We start from the raw sequence: 24978 nt of genomic DNA, 5'->3' as shown, positions 1-24978 counted from the left end.
CTCAGTTCTAGGAAACAGTGAAGCCATGTAAAGATTTTTGTCTTTCTTTCTTTCTTTCTCTCCTTTTCTTTCATTCTTTCTGTCTCTATTTCTTACTCAATTTACTGGCCAATAATTGCATGTATGCATTCATCTGTGCATTTATGCATGTGTTGTTTGTATACGCACACTGACAGCTCAAAAAGTAAATAGACACCCCTACATACTGTTGTTATCTGTGCAGTCACTACTCCTGAGTGTGATACACAAATGGGTTAGATAATTAAAAACTGCACAAGGCATGTCTACTAAATACTAGACTAAGTATCTAAATACGTCAATTGACATTTTGTTTCACGAAATCAATTTTTCAAAAGTAATGGTGTCTATTTAAATTTGAGATGTGTATGAGAGTAAATATTGTATAAATGTGTGTAGGAATGTGTAAGTGGGTGAGTGTGTGTGCACATTTATATACATGCACATATATGCATGTATGCATAACTGTAAATGTATGCAATGTACATGTGTGTACTTATGCACAAGAGTATATATGTGTTTAAAGTGCATATATGTCTTTATGTATAAGTGTTCATGTGTGAGTATATGTGGATGTGTGTGTGGGTGAGTGTGTATATTTTTGTGTGTGTATGTGCATATATACACGTGTATATGTATTCATGCATGAGTGAGAATGTGTGTATGTATGTGTGCATGTGTATGTGCATGTATGCATATGTAGATCTGCTCGTGTATATATGTGAACTCAGCGTAGCTGAATAGTTAGAATGTTCACTTGCAATCTCAAGGTCCCAGGTTCAATTCCACTTCATGGCACCTTAGGCAGGCGTCCTTTCCCATAGCCTTGGGTCAACCCAAGCCTTATGAGTGAAACTGGTAAGATGGAAGCTGCTTGGAAGGCTATCCTTTTAACTGGAGTGTACCTGTAATTCAAACGTCCAGCCTTGTTGCACATATTACTGAGCCAAGTTGATTCCACTTGAAGGTTACATTAATATTGAATATGTCTGTAGAATATAACGTTCAAAGTATTACAGACGCTGATTCGTGTGTGTGTGTGTGTGTGTGTAAGTATGTAGTAATTATATACCTAATTATAATTATATAAATATTTATGAGAAGATAGCTTTATGCATTATATACATATAATACATACATCTATATATACATGTCGTACACGGTTGCAGATATATATATATATATGTTTGTGTGTGTGTGTGTGTGTATATATATATATATATATGTGTGTGTGTGTGTGTGTGTGTGTATACATGTGTGTGTACATATATATATATATGCATGACTAGATACATAGAATTATATATGCATAAAATACCTCATATACTATGCACGTACACTCATGCACATACAAGCACACACATACCCACACTCACCCACCCACTCACACATATGCACATTCTTTTCCATAGTTCTGCAGGTGTGTTTAGATATTAGTAAGCAGTTATCAGTTTTCTTTTTTTTTTTTTTTTTGTTTTTGCCTTTGTAAACCTCCTCCTCGTCCTTTTCCCCCTCCTCATCATCATCAACATAACAAACTCTGAAGCAGAAAACGATCAGCCCATCATAACATCAGCAATCTGCAGCAACAGGCAGTGTAGAGCAATAGCAGAAAATGTGCAGCATAGTTTATTTTATTAATTTATTTGCTTATTTATTATTTCTTCTTTTTCTTTTTTTTGTGCAGACGGCGATGGTGGTGGGGAGTGGGGAATGTCTGTCATGCGCCAGGAATCCTACCTCCACTTGTTTCTGTAGTTGTGGTTGTGGTCACATTGTCCTTCTTCGCAAGCTGGTCGAAAGCTTCCAGCTTCCTCTTTTTCTCCTCATCAGCCATACGCTGCCGGTCCTTCAAGCCAGACTGTGATGCCTTCAGGCGTAGATCTTCCATGTCTTTGGTCAAGCTGGCATTTTCCTTGAACTGTTGCAGAACCCTCTGCTTCTCCTCATCTGCCCGTTTCACCTTTTCTTTAAGAGCATTGTCTGCAAGTTTTTCATTCTCACGGCGCTTCTCTTCCCATTCCTCTGTTTTAAGAGGAATTAATGAGCAAAAACAAAAACAATGGTTAATTTGTAGCCTTTCTTAATTTTTTTTATTTTTAAGCAGATTTTTATGAGAATTACATAAGGGGCATGAAGAGTGAAAGGCTGTAGGGTTTGGATAATTGTATGATTAATTTGGAAATATATTAGTAACTGGTGAGAAAAGATATAGATGAAATCTTAGACAAATCTTCCCTCCCTCTTTCTCTCTCCCATTCTCTTTCTCATTTATATATATATATATATATATAGGCGCAGGAGTGGCTGTGTGGTAAGTAGCTTGCTTACCAACCACATGGTTCCGAGTTCAGTCCCACTGTGTTGCACCTTGGGCAAGTGTCTTCTACTATAGCCTCGGGCCGACCAAAGCCTTGTGAGTGGATTTGGTAGACGGAAACTGAAAGAAGCCCGTCGTATATATGTATATATATATGTATGTGTGTCTGTGTTTGTCCCCCCACCATCGCTTGACAGCCGATGCTGGTGTGTTTACGTCCCCGTAACTTAGCGGTTGGGCAAAAAGAAACCAATAGAATAAGTACTAGGCTTACAAAGAATAAGTCCTGGGGTCGATTAGCTCGACTAAAGGCAGTGCTCCAGCATGGCCACAGTCAAATGACTGAAACAAGTAAGAGAGTATATATATATATATATATTCATTAGCTCATCCTTAATAGTATTTCTATAGTGGGAAAAAGTGTCTGAAACCCTCCTGTTTGATGGTAGTCTCCAAGGAGACTATCTCCTCTATAACAGTTACCACAGCAAAGGTTTTCTCTTATCTGGGTGTACATGAATGCATTAAATATAAATCTTTATTAAGCTTTCAAAAAAGTATCGGCTTTAAGTATGATACACAGGGTGTTATTTTTAACTAATATTGCTTCTATCACTCATAAAAAATTTACAACCTTCTGCGTTAATAAACCACTATTGTTCCTGAAAGTTGTTTTTTATACCTTCTGCTTGAGACTTACTAATTTCCTACACCTGGATCCTTAGATCTCACCTTTACATATAACTATATATATATGTGGAGAAAGAAAAACAGAGAGAAAATGAGTGAGGGAGAAATAGAGGGTGATAGGCGACTAATACCAACAATTAATCACTGTTACCTACCACTTGTAAGGGATAAAGCAACTGGGAATAAACAATAAAGATTTAGCAGAGTCTCTTGTCAGAATCCTTAAGAATATTTATGGTAAAAATTTCTCTAAAGTAACCAAGAAATCTTTGAGACTGTAAACTTTGTAGATATCAATCAATATTTTAAAATCAAATTTGGATCTTTCATTTCCTGCAATGGAAGATTTAGAAAATTAAAACAAACCTGCAGAGAAAAACGATTTTACAAAGCTGACATAACCTTTTTTTTTTTTTTTTTTTGCTACAGACTTTGTTAAACTCTGATTGAAGACCCAAAACTAAAAGAATGTATTTAGGATTGTTGGTAATTAGGAAATATGGTTTAAATCTTTTGATACCAACTCATATGCTGTGATATCAAAGAAATCTCATAATTATTATTTATCCAAGATTAGCTACAATGTAGATGTTCCTTCATTAGTTTGATACATATATATATACATATATATATATATATATATATATATATATATATATATATATATATATATATATTTGATTAATAAATTCAAAAGGGGATAAAACTCTTTTACAAGAATTTTATCAAGAAGCCAGTGTGTAAAAAAATTCATAAGGGAAATTTCTATTCCCAAGAATATAATTATTTGTTTATATTTATATAATGGGCATTACTACAGAAAAAATAATAATGCCACACAGTGGACTTCTCAAAATAACCACATTTAGTACCGAATGCGAGGAATAACAACCAAACAGAAGACGACCAACTTTCTTTTAAAAAACTTAACTATGTATCGACCGATTTCGCGATTACTAGAATAAATCTAGATTTCGCTCGTTAGCATAGTATTGTTCTAAAAATATATATAAATAAACAGAATTCTCACCTCACATGTGTGTGTGTGGTAAGAAAAGAATGCAGTATGGGAGTAAATCCAGAGTAAAAAGGTACAATAAACCAATTCTTCAAACACTGATAAATTCTTGAAACGATATTTTTTTTCACCTATATTTCAGCAAACTAGAATCTACTGACTCATCTTATTTCTAACAGCTGACATATATCTTTGGAACAATGGCCAGTCAGTTCTTCTGATGAAGTATACGTCATATACTAGATGACCTCCTAGGATAGGGGAAAGGAGATCTCTATATGGTTGCTCAACCTGCTAAAAATAACAGCAAAATCTCCCTTGTATCATAGAGTTGTAAGAAAGTACATATTGAATTATGATATAGTCTTAGGTATGCTATTTCTGAACAAATAATAGGCTGTGCTTGATAACAGATCCACAGGTCCAGGACAGATCTGGGTTTAAATAACAACAATACCATAGAACTTTTGAAGGAGCAAATTACTACGCAAGACTCGAGGGTCACTTAGCTCTTTATCAATGTTTTCTTGAGCAAGTCATGATCACCACAAATTAATAGCTGGACCCCTTAAAAGTTGAAAAGAGGAATTACTCTTTCATGGATACTTCCCATGGTAAAGAAGCCAAGCTGTTAATCATTTAGGTTACACTACAGTGTATGTGTGTGTACACATTTGCGCTTTGTATGTGTGTATGTAGTGGGATGTATATAATTAATATTAAGTGCTTAGAACCTATAGAGGCCCAAAGCACTTAAAAGATTTCAGTGCCCCAATATATAATTCAAAATATAAACAAATATAAACCATAAAATAAATTTTTATTTTTCAAAATGAAACAAAACTAACAGTAAGATGGAAAATAATGTTTATTTTTGCATACTTCCACTTTATTTATATCTGAAAGGGTTTTTCCTCCTTTTTTTAATTGCAAAATCTTTGATCAGATCCTCAAAATTCATCTTATGTAACATATCTGCTTCTATACTTACTAGAGAGAAGACATCTCGGGTATTATTTTAGCAAGTTTAAAGTGATTTCTTTTGTGCTGTAAACCATTTACCATTTCTGTGGTGCCTTCCTTCACTTGAAACCCTAATCACATGCTTATTTTGCTTAATGGTTAATCCAACGCTGGTTATAGTGGATTGGTTACCTAGTTATATTTCTGTACTGTTTGGTTATAGTGGATTGGTTACCTACAGCTACTAGTTATATTACTGAACCATCTATTTATCTGTATTGTTGATATAACTGGCTACCTGGTTACAATCAAATCTTTTTAATGGTAATTAGGTATCTCATTAACAAACAGCTGGTTTCTGTGTAGTCACAGTATCTACCGTCTGTGTTATCTATTCTACTGTCCACCTACCTAGCTACTCAATCGACTTAACAGTACTGCTGTACACAGTCCACGTAATTGTAAACAGGTACCACATGGTGACACAGATGGCAACTGAAATCATTATTAATTTGAAACGGCTTTGTAAATTCAACAAATTTTTCATTATTACCACATTGAGTGGTAGAGGTAGTGGAGGCAGTATGGTGGTGGTGGTGGTGGTGATACTGGCATAACTGACAATGACTACAACTACTACTACTGCTGCTGCTAGGATAACAGCAACAACACCAACTACTACTACTTCTAGAACAATGACAACTTAACACCTACCACAAACATAACAACAATGCAGTACCACTAACATCAAGAACATTACAATCTCCACCATCACCACCACTACTACCACTACCACCACTAACAATAACAACTACAACATCAATAAATACAGTTATATAATTGTCAAGCTATACTTACTCATCTGCTTTTCTCTAATTTCCCGAAGTCGTGCACGAATCTTCTTCCGTTCTTCAAAGTTGTCCACTTTCTCCAACTGAAACAGAAGAAAACCAAGATCCAATAAAACTAATTGACCAGTCAGTGACAAAAGTTTGATACAAGCCAGTGGGAGAAGGCAGATATTCTGACCATTAAGTTCTGTGCTTTCTTAGGGGAGTTGAAAGGGTACATTAGATAATATAGCCCAAAATATACTGCATTTGAATAAAAGGTTGGGTTGTCATGGCTGTGATCATAGCTCTACTGGATCAGGGATGATCTGGAACAAAATAGTATCAATGAAGGACACATTAGCTAATGTAGTCCAAGGTGCACAATGTCTAAATTACAGATTGGATGTTGAGTGTTGGAGCACCTCTAATCTTTTAGCATTTAAAATAGCTATATCTGGCCCAAATATCCTCCCTGTTTTATGTTCAAACCAACCAGATCCTACCTCTTACACCTACCCTACAATGTCATTCTAAAATTAAACAGTCACAGCATTGAAATTTTAAAGCTACAAGATAATGCATGATTAATTCAAAATATTGTGAATGTGGCTGTGAGGTAAGAAGTTTGCTTCCCAACCACATCGTTCTAGGTTCTGTCCCACAGTGTGACACCTTGGGCAAGTGTCTTCTACTATAGTCATGATCTGATCAAAGCCTTGTAAATGGATTTGTTAGATGGAAACTGAAAGAAGCCCATTGACTGTGTGTATGTGTGTGTGTCTATGTTTGTCCCCAACACCCATCTAACAACTAGTGATGGTTTGTTTATGTTCCCATAATTTACTAGTTTGTTAAAAGAAACTGCTAGAATAAGTACCAGACTTAAACATAATAAGTTTGTAGGAGCACTATTTCCCTTTCGCAGAACTGTTATCTGGCTGTGCGTAATTTGGTTGGTTCAGCCAACTGCTTTGCATTGTGCATAGATACACGCTGCTGCCTGTCACTAAATCATGGGAAAGTCTTAATCAGTCCGAGCCAAGCCTCCTAGAAAGTCAGATGTAATTTGTCATGTCGCTATCAGAACTCAACTCCACCATGTGGACAATATCGAAAGAAGAAACACTCTAGAACTAAATGACTATTTATGAACTGTTGGAACATTTATCCTGTTCACATTCTACAATATACAGTAACAGTGAGTGATACATGTGAATTATAGCACACACCTTTTCTGGATTTGTGCTCTATAACAAGTAGTTCAAACTTTTCTTTTATTCACTTAGGACACTCTTATACCATACCTCTCAATGCTATACCCTGTATGCTGTCAAGTAAACCTTGATTTAATGCTAAGAGGATGTTATAATAAATTACTATGTTCTATTAAACCTTCTGAACATTGTCTATTATTGCATTACAAGGTATTATACCACTGCTGTTATAAAAAGTCAGATATTATTTTAGTGCCTATTCACTAAAAATTGGTGACCCCAACATCTACTAAAAATTGGTGACCCTGACGACCCTAAGAAACTCTTGGCCTGACGTGCACTAAAAATTGGTCACCCCGAGCTAAAAGAATTGCAGTCTTCGCTTGCATCTTCACTAAAAATTGGTGATTCAAGTGAACTTCTAGAATTCGTCTTTTTCATCTCAAACTTGCACCTGATACATCCTTCTTCCAAAGAAATACATGGTATTCTTCCAAATAATCTTCTTTTGAAGTATTTTTCTCCTACAATGTCGACTGACAACCGTCCATGCCAGTAAACACATCTTGGAGGTTTGTCCAGCATAGCGCCTGTCTTTAATCTTCCTCAGTTTTTCCTGCACAATTACCCATCTGAGCATGTACAGTGGGTGTGCATTCCAAATGCTGAGAGTTCTCCATTACATTCACCTGACTCAAACTTTCCACATGGCTGGACTTCGAAAGCCATGCACACCAACTGTGCCATCAGCAACACTGCTAATGCTGTCACTGCCTCAGCCTTTGTGCCAAACCACAGTACTGACATCACCACTACTATGGCTTCAATGCTAATTCAGAAACAATAGTTTAGCCCTAGGCCAGTTTGGCCCAGAAGATGTATGAGCAAAATCGTTCAATCTGTGAAAATTTTATCTTTTATTGCAGCATCATTAAATAAACAATATTTATAGGCACAGGCACAGCTGTATATTAAGAAGCTTGCTTCCCAACCACATGGTTCTGGGTTCAGTCCCACTGTGTAGCATTTTGGGCAAGTGTCTTCTATTATAGCCTTGGGCCAATCAAAGCCTTGTGAGTGGATTTTAGGTAGGCAGAAACTGAAAAAAGCTTGTCATATATATATATATATATATATATATATATATATATATATATATCTTAATATATAAAGCTGAAGTTGTGTGTCTGTGTGAAGCCTTTTTAAAAGTTTATAGAAATCCACATTTTCCACTTTTTTGTAAAATTTTTTACATCAATGGAATTTTCTCGATCTGAACTTTCCAGTGCAGTAATTAGATTTTTAAAATTCTGTTTACTTTGTGTGATTTATGGGAGATTTGGCTGTTGTTTCTAGCAAGTTATATATTTCTTCCCTTCTACCTGAAGCGGCGTTCATCGATCACACGCTCAACATAAAATATAGAGAGTAAGAGTGTGAGAGAGAAAGTGATACATACAAAGTTTTCTTTCTTCTTCCTCTCTCCCATTTAATAGTTTTCTTGTATCCCTCTACCTCTAATATATTTTTCATAACATAGAAACGTAAAAACACACACAACCACACATATGTGATCTGTGACAACAACATACACAGAAACACATCAACATTATACATATAAGATTTAGTTTCTGTGTCTTTCTTATACACAAGACACATACACATAGGACGGGCTCCTTTCTGTTTCTGTGTACCAAATGCTCTCAGAAGGGTTTGGTTGACCTGGGGTATTAGCAGAAGACACTTGCTCAAGATACCACACAGCGGGATTGAACAGAGAATCATGTAGCTGGAAAATAAACTTCTTGTCACACCATGCGCGCGTGCACACACACACACACACACGGCTATTCTAGAGGCAAACAAAAAACAAAGAAAGAAAGCAGTATGCTAATGATTTTCTCCTGTTGCTACTTCGAGTTCTACACATCTACGATCGATTAGTCTGTCTGTCTGTCTGTCTTCACTCTGTCTGTCTGTCTTCTCTCTGTCTGTCTGTCTTCTCTCTGTCTGTCTGTCTTCTCTCTGTCTATTCACTTGTTTATTTAGCTGTCAGTCTATTTGTCTGTCTGTCCATCCGTCCGTTCATTCTTCCGTCTGTCCATCTATCTATCTATCCGCTTGTCTTATTTGTCTATCAATCGGTCAGTCTGTCTATAAGCTTCCTGAGTGAGCTCTTAAGCAAGATATTCAGTGACAGACAGGAACACACAGGCATTAAAAATGGAATACTCTTACCCATCTCCCAGGAATCCTGTCAACTGCTATAGTTTCCCATTACATTTTGATTATACAGCAAACAAACTTCGTTGTTTGTTGATATTATCAAAGAAATGGCGCTCGGACGCAGGCATTTCTCGATTAGTATCACAATATCAAGATGTGCGCATGTGGGTGTATGTGTGTGTGTGCGCGTGTATACACACACACACACACGAAACATTATGCTTCTAACTTTTTTCCTTTTCATGACAGACCCTTGGACTTATGTGTTTTTTATTGGTATTTTTGCACACAGATACACATCTCTCTCTCTCTCTTTCATACATACATATATATACATGTGTGCATATGTATGTATACATGTATGTGTGTACGTATGCAGACATACCTCAACTTACGTCGCAATTAGTACCAAGGTAGACGTGCGACTTAACTCGGAAACGACGTAACAGGAAAAAAAAAACCATTAAAAAATATTTATTAGCTTATATCTGTTTTAACAAATGATTCGTACTTATTTTCATACGTATTCTGTTTGATTTTCCACTTCTGTATTGGTTTTTAGCTGATGTTTTCATTTTTATGCTTTTAATACGTTCTCTGAGACTGACGTAAAGTGAATTAAATCGACTGAAGTTGAGGTTTATGCCTTTAAAAAAATGACAAAGTAAAAAAAGAAAAAAACCTTACTCGACGTAAGTTGAGGTATGCCTCTGTGTGCGAGCGTGTACACACACACACACACACACACACACACACACAAGAGTGTGTAAGTGTATGTCTGTGTGTGTGCGCATATATATATATACGCAGTATAGCCTCGATATACGAGTTAATTTGTTCCCGAAAACTCATAAACCAGAGCAATAATACCCCATAGTAACAATGTTATAAATCGTAGTTCGTTCCCAGAAAAATATTTTACCTATAAAATTTATAATACTCGTAAATAAATGGCAATAAAACAATAGTAGCATGTTAAGAATATTTTATGTAAAGTAAGAGAAAATGTCATGATCATTTATAGTAAAAAATATTATTATATTCGTTTTCTGAATCCCTTTCACTCGCACTAGACTCGCGCACACCATCACTTGCAGACGTGATCGCCGATTCACAGCACTCGTAGACGGACTTGTAGATTTCATTTTAAAAAACAAGTCTAGAGTTGTTAGCTTAGAAGAGGCTTTTTTTTGCTCTCTATAAAATTCCCGGTAACATGCAGAAGCTTGTTATCGTAGTAGAAACTTTTGCACTTCTTTCAAAATTTGGATCTTTATATTTATCATAAAATAAAACTCGTAAACTTGGGGTTTCATAAAGCGAGTCCTCATAAAACGAGGTATTACTGAAAGATGTGCCCCATTCACCGGCTAGGAACCGTTTCGGGTGTGGTCAGGCAATAAATAATAAAGGGAGCAATGTGGGTATTTTCCCCCTCAGCCCGTCCTTTTAAGAACAGCTTTCTCTCTGCCCATTTCTGTGTAAGACTGGCCACCCGGATCGTCACCTTATCTGAGTTCTTATCCACTTGGAAGTTGGGACCAAATCAAACCCTAAGCAGATGATCTTGGCTCCTCTCACCGACTAGTATTCCTGTAGAATGGCATCAACCATCTCTGCTTTGGAGGCATTTGACATCATTGCAATGACGTCATCTGCGTAAGCCAACAATGCTCTCTCAGTTCGGAAGGGATCACCTGAATTGTTCCAATTTCCGCAGTATAACTTCAGGGCCTGCAAGTACAGAAGAAGTCAGAACGAGTAGCCCTGACGGACCGAGTGTGCAATACAAAATGGTTCCGATAGGTGGTAGTTTACTTTGACCATTGAGCAGGTACCACTGTGCATTTCTGCAATCCAACAACTGAAAATGGGTCTGAACCTTATTGATTTTCAAGGAAATATGGTCGACCCTCTCTAACGTTTTAGATTAATCCAAAATTGATCAGAGCCCCGCCGAAGCCAGCTTTTTTAGTTCCTACATTCTATTATGTATTGCATAAGCTGACAAGTTGTTGTGGATCGGCCTGTTCAGGACCACGCACATTCAAGCTCCCCTGACCAGCTACTGACAACAAGTGCCAATCTTTATGCTAATGCCTTGGCCAAAACCTTAGCTCTGTTTAGCAGAATTATGCGCCACAAATTACCTAGCATGTCCCTTTGTCGACGTCCATTTTTAGCAGCGTTACAACTCCTCGACTCATAGCACTAGGAATTCTCCTATTCTGCTATCAGTTGCGGTAGATGTCTGCCAAGAAGTTGCCAAATCTGGCAGGATTTAAATTCAGAAGGACCCTATGGTCGAGGTGCCTCGGGACTCTGCCCCGCCCCACTACCTTTCCAGGAAAAGTGGATGAAGATGGATAGGTAGATAATAATAATAATAATAATCCTTTCTACTTTAGGCACAAGGCCTGAAATTTTGGAAGAAGGGGCAAGTCGATTACATCGACACCCAGTACTCAACTAGTACTTGTCAGTGGTGGGAAACATATGCATTCGCACACACACACAACGCGCTTCATTCCGTTTCTTCCTACCAAATTCATTCACAATTTGGTCCACCCAGGGACAGTAGCAGAAGACACTTGCTCAAGGGGCCATGCAGTGAGACTGAACCCGGAGTTTTGTGGTTGGGAAGCAAACCTTTTAACACACAACCGCACCTGCGCCTACACACACGCACGCGCGCATGCATGCATGCACACACACAGAGGAATGAAAGGAAGAATCTAATATGTTGTGTAATGCTTGTTAATATATTTATTTAAATTAAGAATCTATCTGACAGCAATCTGAGCTTCACACTCTGTCATCTTTTAACCAAATGAAAAATCGCTTGAAAGGGTTAAACAAAGAAACTTTGATATAATTTCAACACCAGAGCTTCTGAGAGCCACTCACTCATAACGACAGGATGAGGCTAATGTTACCTACTAGCTACTTCTGTTGCAAACAAGGATAAACTTGCGACAAGTTATCCAATACCCAGAATTGAGAATGGAAAGAGAGACAGGGAGAGAGAAAGTGAGAGAGATGGAGAGTGATGAGAGAGAAAGAGGGATGAGAGATGATAATTTGACTAGGAAAGCAGGCGCCCAGTTTGCCTTTAGTTTTAAACTTGCTATTATTAGAAGGCGGAATATAATTCTAAGCCAGTGTAGTATCATTATTATGCGTCGATCAAGCTGAGAGCTATTCTTGGAAGACTCGAAGACTTCATTTGATAAGAGTTCTTGTATCAGGCGGAACCAGAACAGAAAGTATACAAACAAGTTTCTTGACTGCTGCTAACACACACACACACATTCACATATACATACACATTTGTACATACATACACATTTTTTCTTGTTTAGTTCCACAACAGGAAACGTAATTGAAGACTTTCAATTATTATTATTATTACCAGTAAAAACACTGCCCTCCAGGTGGTTTTCTGTTTCTCATTATAATAAATACATACTTTATATATGTGCGTGTGTGCGTATGCATGTACACACACACATATATATATGGATCATCAACAGATCACAAATTCGAAAGAGAAGCATAGTTAGTAATAGAGCATTAGAGTAATTAGGTACAGATAGTTATGGCTGGTCTATGGGGTTACCCTGGGTTTCGCGTCCATAAAGCACTTAGCTTTACAGCGTCTCTTCACCACCGGCTATTAGGGTCTGAAGAGTTGCTGTAAAGCTAAGGGCTTTACGGGTGCAAAATCCTGGGTAAGCCTATAGACCAGCCATAAATATCTTTAATATATATATATATATATATATATATATATATACATATATAATAATATTAGGGACAAAATCCAAAATTACAGGTAAAAAACTCAATTAAAATCAATTTATAAAAAATTAAAATTAAATTGAGCTTTTCATCGATGAGTTCTTGAAAATTGGTTATTTTCCCTAAAACTATATATATATATATATATATATATATATATATACTGATACATAAATAAGGGTGCAAAATAGCACCTGCAGTTGCTAGAAATAGGGGCTGAAATATATATTTATACATCTATATAAAATATATATATATATATATATATATATATATATACCGGAGTAAGCACATGAAATGTGCAACAAGGTGGAAAAAAGAGTACTCAAATACCAGAGGTAGAGTAACGCTTTTTTTGTTATATTTCTGCTGCTTTTAAATAAAGTACATATATATATATATATATATATATATATATATATATATATACACACACAGTGATGCTTGTGTCTATATAAGGCACAATTGCGCCTAGTCCCCATGCAAGTCATCAATCACTCTTAAGGTTGACTAGATGGTCCTTGTCACTCTGATGAATTAACACAACATAATCATAAGTAATAGAACAGAATTTCCCTTACGATCTTCTCCAATTGATCTTCATCATCAATGTTACTGTAAGATGTCATCTTGAGTTTTTTCTCAACAGCAGCTCTCAGCCCTTGAGCAAGTTCCTTTTCTTTACTTGCTGATGCTGTGAATTGCTTGAGTAATCTGCCTGAATGGGGAGATTTAACTGTTGACTCTGACCGGAAGCTGTAAGTGTCTTCCTGTAAATATAAACAAAAAATTCCTATAAAATGAATGTGCAATTAAGAAGTTCATTCTGCAACCACATGGTTTCAGGTTCAGTCCCCAGTCTCACTGTAAAGCTCCTTGAACAATTGTTTCTACTATAGCCCTGGTTTGACCGATGGATTATGGGTGAATTTGGTGAATAAAAATTGCTTGAAAAATTGCTGTCGTATATATATATATATATATATATATATATATATATAGGTATAGATACACACACACACCGTGAAGTGATTGTCATTAGAAACTATGCCAAACCTGACATTGAAGCATGACATAGCCCTGTAACTTACCAGATCCTGTCAAATCATCCATCCCTTGCCTTCTTAAATGGACATTAAATGATGATGGTGGTGGTGTGTGTGTATGTGTGTGTTTGCATGCTTTTGCTCAATAACATGTATTGGTTGTTGTTCCCATAACTTAGCAGTTCAGTAAAAGAGATCAATAGAATAAGGACTAGACTTAAAAATAAAGAATAAGTGCAGGAGTTGATTCATTCAACTAAACTCTTCAAAGGGATCTCCCTGCATGACCACTGTCCAATGAATGAAACAGGTAAAAGAACATAAAAATGAAAAGGCACAGTGCTCAGGGTTTATTCTTCTTTTTTCCCTACCCCACATTCACCAGACTTAGAGATCCTGCAAATGTTATGGTTATTGTGATCCCTCTTTTACCTACATAGTCATATTGTTCTGGGTATAATTTTAAACTGCATCCAATCAAAACTAGATATGCATTGTCTTCAACTTGGTGTAACCAAGAAGAAATCCTCTCCCCTTTAATAACAAATTCACCACCAGGGAAGGAACATGCATTTGAAAGCAAATCTTAGTCCTCTTGATTAGGGCTGACCTGGGATAGCAATAAGTAAAGTAACCCCTCAAACTATAGTACTAGCCATCTTTGGCTTAAAAAAAAAAGGTTAGTGAATGACGTAAATACTAAATACACATAGTATTTTATTTACACAGGTGTTCTGTGTGAGTAAATCACCTGATGTATGTTTAGGGAAGCACAAAAATATCTGGGGTCTTTCTTTGAAGGGAACAGTCTCGTCTAGAAGAGCTTCCTTTGGCATTGGCATGGAGGAGATGATAACCTTAACACAAATGTATATAGAGATAGTTGGCGGTTGGGGGTGGGGAATTTCATAATGGGTGGGGAAGGGATGTGTAAGATGTTTAGAACTGTAGCACAACCCATCTGGGAAATATCAATTTGCATGTCTCTCTCTCTCTCTCTCTCCCTATATATATATATATATGTATGTATATATACACACACACACACACACACACACACACTCACATATATATATATACATATATACATACACACACACACACACATACACTATATACATATCTTACTCCCTCAGTATATATATATATATATATATATATATATATATATATGCATGTATGTGTATGTGTCTCTGTATCATCAATTAAAAAGGTAACTATCTGGCATTTGTGACCTTTAACTTTGTAGATGGAAAATCATATGATTAAAGTTTCTCGATACAAAAACTACTAGAGCTATAAAGGAAACAGGTTCAAATAGTAGCAAAGGATGTGTATGTATATGCATGAATGCATGTGTGAGTGTTGTAAATACTGGATAAACAACATGATTAGTCACCAAAGTTGGGAACATGATGAGCACAAAGTGAACACTATGAGATTAAGATAAATATTTACATTTTCTTACAGCTGTTCTCTGGACTATCTGCCAGACCATACTCAAAAGCAGATGTAACACAAAACATTGCTTCCATTTTCTAGGGTTAGTTTCAACCTTTTAACCTTCAGGGATTGCCAAACACCTGGACTAGCCTATTAGAACTCATAGAAGTAGGAGCTGCTTTTCAAAAGAATATTGCAATCAGAGTTCAAATCCAGCCAAGATCAATTTTGCCTTTCATCCTTTCAGGGTTGATAAAATCAAGAACCAGTTGAGTACAAGGGGATTAATGTAATCGATTACCCATTCACAGATTGCTGATCTTGTGCTGAAATTTGAAAGAATTATTTTTATTATTATTAGCTAGCAGAATTATTAGCCTGTCAGAGAAAATTCTTAGAGGTATTTCTTCCAACTTCACATTCTAGGTTCAAATTCCACCTAGGTTAACCTTGTCTTTCATTCTTTCAAGGTTGATAAATTAGGTACCAGTTGAGCACTGAGGTTGATATAATGGACTGGCTCCCTTCCCTCAAATTTCTGTTATCTGTCTATAATGTCTTGCCTTCCTGCTTGACTGGTTGTCTATGTATTCATTGACTTGTCTAATAGGCATATAATATCTATCTGTTATCGGTTTATAATATTTATCCATCTTCTTTGTTTGTGTCTGTCTGTCTATCAATCTCTATGTCTGTTTGATAGACTTACAGATATTATAAACAGATAATAAAAGAACATCTTTGATCTTAGATCAGTTGAAGCAGGGCTCACCTGGTACTAAATAGCAACAACAACAACTACTATAGTTGTTGCTGGTTTAAAACAAATCTTTCCAGAATGTTCACATTAACAACTTTTGTATAACCAAAGTTTTTCTCATTAAATTTTGCAAGCAATTAAACATCATATCACATGTCACTGATCAAATCTAACAGTAGAGACAGCATTTCTGAAATATAAGTGCTAACGTGGCTATAGGCACAGGTATGGCTGTGTGGTAAGAAGTTTGCTTCCCAACCACAACCACAGTCCCACAGCATAGCACCTTCAGCAAATATATTCTACAATAGCCCTGAACTGACCAAAACCTTATGAGTGTTTCTGGTGAGTAGAAACTGATAGAAATCCATCATACACACACACATGTTACTGAGCTAACGCAATTTCAATTTTACACCATACTACATACATGTGTGTGTGTGTTTGTCTTCTTGCCTTGACTTCAAGTGTTTGTTGTAAATGTTTGTCATCATCATACATGCAGTGTCCTTCCTTTCCAACATCCCTTGAAAACATGTCTGATCATGGGGAAATATTGCCTTACTTCAAAACAGGTAAGGGTTGAATGACAGGAAGGGTATCTGCCAGTAGAAAACCCACCTCAGCAAATTCCATCTGACTCATGCAAACATGGAGGAATGAACATTAAATGATGATGATGATGATGGTGGTAGTGATATTGGTAAAAATTGACTCAATATGACTTGATTTTATGACAAATCTCAAGATTATCTCTAACACACTAAAATGTAGTAACATACAGATTCAAAATCTCTGATTTACTGTGTTGAGCTCAGCTGTTCACTCCAAGGGAACAGTTTCCTCACATCTTAACACTATCCTCACTCTACAGATTCTTCTTGTCCATATTTAAAAAAATTTTTTAGTCATTTTAGTCATTGGATTAAGACCATGCTGTAGCACTGCTTACGGTGGGTTTCTCATCATCATCATCTTCACTATCTGGTCAGGCAACTTGTATATGTATGTGCTTGTGTGTATGTGTCTCTGCGTGAGAGTTTGTATGTATATGCATGTGCACATTTGTGTAGTGTATATGTGTACATGTATGTATGTACATATGTTATGCACATGTACTGAGGTAAAAAGGCAGTAAACAAAGAGACAGAAGGATATATATATATATATATATATATATAAAGATAGATAGATGGTTGGATGGATGGATAGATAGATAGACAGATAAATAGACAGACAGAAACACAAACGCACACACACAGATAGCTAGCTAGATAAAAAGATAGAGAGAGAGATAGAGAGAGAGAGAGAGAGAGAGAGAGAGAGAGAGAGAGAGAGAGAGAGGATGAAGAATATCTAATGTAGTAAGAACAGAGGAGCTGGAGGTATGGGTGGCAGTGGTGATGGTGGTGGTAGTAATGATGTTGATATAGAGGAAGAATAAGACAGAAGAGAAGAAAGCAAATGACAGAGAGAGAAAATGAGAAAGACCAAAAGAGTAAGAGGAAGAAAGGAAGTGAGAGAGAGAGAGAGAGAGAGAGTGTGTGAGGGAAAAAGGATATAAATTGTTGATGATGGAGCAAAAAAGGTAGTGGTGGTGGTGGTGGTAGTGGCTGTGAGTGTGGTGGAGAGGAATAGTTACAAGATGGAAGAGAAGCAAGCACATGACAAGAGAGAAAACATAAGAAGACTGCATGAAAGAATACTTTTGAAACATCTACCTTTACAACCAGCTGATGTTGAACTACACACACACACACACTCTCTCTCTCTCTCTCTCTCTCTCGGCAGGCAGGCAAAATTAGACACTGAATATGATGATGATAATGGTGATGAGGAGGAGGGGGCAGGGTAAGAATGAGGGGGAGTATAGTGGTGATGGTGATGATGATGATGATAATGATGGTGAGGAGGAAGGTGGTGGTGGTGGTGGTGATGATAAGGAGGAGGGTGGTGGTAATGGTGATGAGGAGGAGGGTGTGGCGATGATGATGGTGATGGTGAGGAGGAAGGTGGTAGTGGCAGTGGTGATGATGATAATGATGACGATGGTGGTGGTGAGGTTGGCGTTGATGATGATGGCGAAGACAAGTTAGTTTTTCTTTACCATTTATGCGTGAGTGTACATACCTATGTATGTATGTATGTATGTATGTACATACATCTGTACTTGCATACGTGTTTTATGTAAGTGTATATGTGTGTGGGAGGTACAACTTGACTCCAACCAGCTACTACATATTTTGTTTCAACTCCCTCTCTCTCTCTCTGTCTCCCTCTCTCTCCCTCTCTCTCCCCCTCCCCCCTCTCTCTGTATGTGAACCTGAGTAGTCCACAACCCATTTCTCCTCCTACCTAGCTTTTATCTCTTACTTATTTCAGTCTTTGGACTGTGGCCATGCTGGGGCACTGCCTTGGAGAGTTTAGTATCATTTTGGTAAACCCAAAACCAACACCAGCTGTTAAGCGGTGGGAGAGGGACAAACACATACACACACACACAATATGACAGGCTTCTTTCAGTTTCCCTCTACCAAATCCACTCACAAGGCTTCAATTGGCTCACAACTATAGTAGAAGACACTTGTCCAAAGTGCCACACAGTTGGACTGAAACTAGAACCCTGTGGTTGGGAACCAAAGCTCTTACCACACAGCCACACCTGCACCCACTAGCTAGTTTTGATATATGTTGCCTATTACACTTCAAGTGAGGGGATACACAGAAAGAAGTTCATCTCTGCACAGAAGAGGTGGTGTTAGGGGTAGTGATGATGTGGACAGTGATGGAGAAGGAAGATAGATATCATGAAGTGGAGAGAGAAAGAGAGAGAGTGAGAGAGAGAGAGTAGAAGGGAATAGAAATAGAGAAGATAAATTGGTCATTAGATAAATAGATGGATAGATAAATGAATAGATGGACAGATAAGTAGATAGATAGATAGATAAAGAGATAGACAGATAGATAAACAGACGGATGGATGGATGGATGGATGGACGGACGGATGGACAGATTGACAGGGAGATGGATGGGTAGATAGAAAAAGATAGATAGATAGATAGATAGATAGATAGATAGGTGGGTGGATATGTAGGTAGGGTGGTAGGTAAGTTGGTACATGGGTAAGTAGATAAGAAGATGGATAGGTAGTTAGGTAGGTGGGTTGGTAGCTAGCTAGCTAAACTAGTTAGCTAGACAAAGTAAAGAGACAAACAAATAAATAAATAGATACATACATACATACAAAAATTGATAAACAGACAAATAGAGAAACAGATAAATGGTTAAATAGAGAGAAGGAGGGAAAGAGATATAAGTAGAAAGAGAGAAGTGATATGATACATATATACAAACACACACGTACAAACATATATGTATGCACATATACAAGGTAGTTCACACTTTTCCTTTGCATATTCTGAAAGAAGAGAAGAAAGACAAAATATATCGGTTTTTACCTTAAAAGGCCTAATTGTACTTAAAGGAAGGAATGTGGTATAATTGAATCCGAAGACCTAGTGTTCAGCAACAAGACAGTGCTGTTAATACACATACACACACACCCTCTCTCACACACACATATGTATGCGTGTATGTAAGTATATATGTATGCATGTATATATATGTGTGTATATGGAATTGAAAAGTAGAGATACTGCCCCTCCCTGAGTTGTAATTATTGGCAGGGGTATCATATCCATATACACATACACATACATACACACATGTGTGTGTATGCTCATATGCGTGTGCATGTGTGTATGTGTGTAAACATTCTCAGAAGAGAAGAAAGGGAAGATAAAGAGGCAAGCACAGATAAACAGCTTAGAAGTAGTAGGATGTGGCAGTGGGAGTGGAGGAGGATATGCAGGGCAGTTGATGGAGAGATGAGGGACAGGAGAGAGAGATTGATATATAGAGAAAGTGAGAGAGAGAAAGAGAAAGAGAGGTACAAAGAGATAGACAGGCAGACAAAAAGATATACAAACAGATCCAAATTCTGAGTTTGTGTAGCCATATATATATGTGTGTGTGTGTGTGTGTGTGTGTGTGTGTGTATACATATATATGCATATAGCCATATATATGCCTGTATATATATTTGTGTATATGTATATATATATATATATATATATATATATACATATATATATACATATATATACATTTGTGTATATGTATATATATATATATATATATATATACATATATATATACATATATATGTATGTATATATATGTGTGTGTGTATGTGTAAATGTATGTACATATATATATGTGTGTGTATATATATGTATATATATATGTACATATATATATGTGTGTGTGTATATATATGTATATATATATATATATATATATATATATAGATAGATAGATAGATAGATAGATAGATAGATAGATAGATAGATAGATAGATAGATAGATAGATAGATAGGCACAGGAGTGGCTGTGTGGTAAGAAGCTTGCTTTTCAACCACATAGTTCAAGGTTCAGTTCCACTGTGTGGCACCTCGGAAAAATGTCTTCTACTATAGCTTTGGGCTGACCAAAGCCTTGGGAGTGGATCTCGTAAACGGTAACTAAAAGAAGCCCGTCATATATATATATATATATATATATATGAAAAAGAATACAAAAAATGGGACAAGAACGCGACAGGCGACAACAAACCATCCAAACAGTTGGATGATACAAAAAGGAACATGAGAAAACAAGGACAGGTCATTCAAAGTTTTTTTTTCGTCAGTATTTGTGTGTCTATGTTTGTCATCACCACCATTGCTTGACACCCGATGTTGGTGTGTTTATGTCCCCATAACTTAGTGGTTCAGCAAAAGAGACCAGTAGAATAAGTACTAGCTTACAAAGAATAAGTTCTGGGGTCAATTTGTTTGACTAAAGGCAGTGCTCCAGCATGGCTGCAGTCAAATGACTGAAACAAGTAAAAGAACATATATATGTATGTATATATATATGCCTGTGTGTTTATATGAATACATACACATGCACAACTTCCAAGTAAACAAATAAGCAGTGCTTATAGGGTGTATGCGTACACATATGTACGCATACACACATAAACATGTCAGTGTGTGTGGGGGGTGCGTATTATGTATATAGACAAAAACAGAATCTCAAGAGACTGGTGGTGGTGGTGGTGGTGGTAGTGGTATATGTGGCAAAAAAATTACATTTATTGAAATAAATTTTTTAAATTGGTATATTTTTGTTAAGTGCGTGTGTGTGTATGTTGCAAAGCACATGTTAACCAAGTTTATGCAGTGCTGTGTAAAAAAAGTTTATAAGCATACAATGGAGTAATAGGAACACATCTATTAAGTTAAAAGAAGGTGTAGGTTCAATTCTCATAAACTGCCCCCTTGTACTTCTTTTTAGGTGCAGGTGTGGCTGTGTGTTAAGAAGTTTGCTTCCCAACCAAATGATTCTGCTTTCAGTCCTACTGCATGTCACCTTGGGCACGTTTTTTGCTATAACCTCAGACAGATTGAAGCCTTGTGAGTGAATTTGATAGAAACTGAAAGAAGTATGTCATGTGTGTGTGTGTCGATGCTTGCATCTGTCTCCTATCACTGCTTGACAAACCAGTGTTGGTTTGTTTATGTTCGTGTAACGTAGTGGTCTGGCAAAAGCAACTAATAGAATAAGTACCAGGTTTCAAAAAATATTAGTGCTGGTGTTGATATTTTCACCTAAATCCTTCTAGGCAGTGCCCCAGCATGGCTGCAGTCCAGGGACTGAAACAAGTATAATATATATATATATATATATATATATATATATATATATATATATATATATATATATATTCTCAAGCACAGCATAATGCCAAAGGTCTCTGTTATTTATTATCATCTCATATATATATATATATATATATATATATATGAACACACACACACACACACACGCGTGTGTGTGTGTGTCTGTATGTGTATATGTGTATATATGGCTGTCTGATTGGGAAGTTCTCTTTGCATTCACATGGTGTGGTGTTCCATTTCACTGCATGGCACTTTTCATACATGTGCAAGTGGATTTTTACTACAGGTTCAAGCCAACTAATATCTTGTAGGTGATGTTTTGTGGACAGGAGATGTATGGAGATCCATGATAGAAGTGTGTATTTGTGTGTATGGCTCTGTATGTGAGTGCATCCTTACATGTGCATGTATGTGGGGGCAGGGGTTCATTTCAGTAGTAGTGACTTATATCTCCTATGATAAAAAATATCAGACAAATGTGAAAAGGTTGAGGAAAAAAATAGGCCTTACTTCAAATGCTAGTAAGGGTTGACTCCAGAAAAGACATCTGGCTATAAGACCATAAGAGGTCTTGTCCAAATCAGGCTAAAAATAGTGATGATTCATCTGTCCATCCATGTATGTATGTATGTATGTATGCATGTATTAGTTTGGAAAGGAAATCCTATCACATTTTGGCATGGTTACTTTGAGGGTAATTTTCCAATAGTACTTGGTAAAATAAGCATTAATATTTACAGACAAATGATTTTTTCTTTCTTTGTAAATCACTTTACACCATAGTGCTTAAATTAATACTGACTTTATCCTTTTAAAATGAGTTTGATCCGGCCTCTATCACACACTGCATGCTGTATGAATTCAAAAGTGTTAAGTGTTCTTCAGTATTGAAAGCAGTGAAAAATACTTGTTCTGTTTATAGAAGTGAAGTTTTATATGTCAAGACATGCCAATGATGGTTTGGTCAGTTTTACTTGGAAAATTTCTCTCAGATTCCCCTCGATGTAAACAACCAAGTTCTGTCAATATCAAGCTTCTGAAAACTGTAGTTGAAGAGAATCTAAAGCAATCTGAATGAGAGGTAACAAAACAGTTTAATTTAAATCACACTTTGATCATAAAATACCTTTATGAACCAAGAAAAGGGTCTAAAATTGATCAATAGGTGCCCCACCATCTGACTGCTTCACAGCATAACCAAAGAGTTGCCCTCAGCTCTTCATTGAAGAGTAGATTTGCTACTGAACATTTCTAGGGTAGAATCATCACAAGTGATGGAAAGTAGATTCTCTATGATCATATCCAATGAAAACAAACAATGGTTAGCACCCAATGAAAAAGAACAATTCATCCTAAAACTAGAAAACATTATGCTCTGCTTTTGGTTGGATATGAAAAGTGTCATATATCATGAAATGTTAAACCAAAGTAAAACAATTAATGAGTTGAAACATTGTTGTCAATTGGAAATTTTGTACATTAATTTACAAGAGAAGCACCCATTATTGGCCTATCATAAAAGAGTATTGCTCTTACATAATAATGCAAGATCACATCTTGCCCAAGTCACTCAAGGAAAGATTATAGCAGCTTAATATGGAAGTTTTGCCTCATCCTCTTTAGTCTCCTGACCTTGCTCATTGTTTCAAGTCATTGCAACATTATTTAGAGAGAAAACACTTTATTAACTAGTAAAGTTAATCGCCATGTCAATTTATTAACTGCGAAGAGGTTAAAAATGACATTGAGTGTTTCTTTGCCTTGAAACCTGAAGAATTTTATGCACAAGAAGTCAACAATTTGCCAAATTGATGGGATTGTTATCAATAATTAGATGAAATATTATCTGGATTAAATATATCTATTAAATCAAAAGAAGCAGCATTTGTTTGTTTCCTATTCTGAAAAGCAACAGGGCTCTCTCTCTCTCTCTCTCTCTCTCTCTCTCCACACACACACACACACACACACACACATATATATATACATACATATGACAGGCTTCTTTCAGTTTCTAGCTATCACATCCTCTCGCAAGGTTTTGGTCAGCCTGAGGCTACAGTAGAAGACACTTGCTCAAGACACCATGCAGTGGCACTGAACCTGGAACCATGTGGCTGGAAAGCAAACTTCTTACCACACAACCATGCCTGCACCTATATATATATATATATATAATTGTATATCTTATAATGGCATTGAAGGATAGGTGTGATAGGCAGGATCTGGCAGGTTAGAACATAAAGCAGGAAGCATATTTGGGTGTGATATATATATATATGTATATATATATATATATATACACACACTCACACACACATAAATATTATGTATGTATGTATGTGTGTATGCACATGTGTCTGTCTCCATGTATCACTGTTTCTTTGGATCTCTCTCTCTCTCTCTCTCTCTCTCTCTGCCTATGGTAATCTTGATCAGACAACTTCTTATTAGTCATCATAACCAACAGACTTTAGCATACTTGAAATAATCTTTTCCTTCCACCTTTTCTCTATTTAAAATATACATTACTTTCTTATTTTTTGTTTCAAAAGAAAAGAAAAAAAACCCTCCATCCCCTCCAAGATTATCTTCTCCACCTCTGCTTATTCTTATTCTTCCAAAACAGAAATTCTTTTCAATTTGTATGTTTATTTTCGTAATTATTCTATATATATATATATATATATATATATATATATATATATATATACATATACAAATAAATACACACATATACTTATATAAGAATATATACACGTATATAAAATGCATGCATTATACACACGCACACACATGTATTCTATTTTCTTTTTTCCCTTTTTGTTAGTAAACAATTTTCTAGACATCTCCAACAAAA

At 36.3% G+C, this 24978-nt stretch overlaps 1 protein-coding gene across 16 annotated transcripts in view; it reads right to left on the bottom strand.

The window, feature by feature from the left end:
• LOC106870346 (uncharacterized) overlaps positions 1–24978 on the bottom strand; it is a 235788-nt gene that overhangs the window by 103161 nt on the left and 107649 nt on the right. For 9 of the 16 annotated variants that reach the window (XR_016238506.1, XM_089342563.1, XM_089342552.1 and 6 more), the window contains 2 exons: positions 13665–13853; positions 5868–5943 (listed from right to left, as the gene is read on the bottom strand). Coding sequence is in view for 15 of the 16 variants with exons in the window: in XM_089342563.1 (XP_089198689.1) it covers positions 5868–5943; positions 13665–13853 (265 nt within the window). In the remaining variant the exon portion in view is untranslated. Of the gene's footprint in view, positions 1–1758; positions 2044–5867; positions 5944–13664; positions 13854–24978 lie in introns of all 16 variants that reach the window. The other 7 variants (XM_089342558.1, XM_089342564.1, XM_089342561.1 and 4 more) reach the window with 1 other exon arrangement.

This window comes from Octopus bimaculoides, chromosome 26 (assembly GCF_046866305.1).
Source record: "Octopus bimaculoides isolate indiv1 chromosome 26, ASM4686630v1, whole genome shotgun sequence".
Classification (NCBI taxonomy): domain Eukaryota; kingdom Metazoa; phylum Mollusca; class Cephalopoda; order Octopoda; family Octopodidae; genus Octopus; species Octopus bimaculoides.
This window is presented reverse-complemented; position numbering and strand designations above follow the sequence as displayed.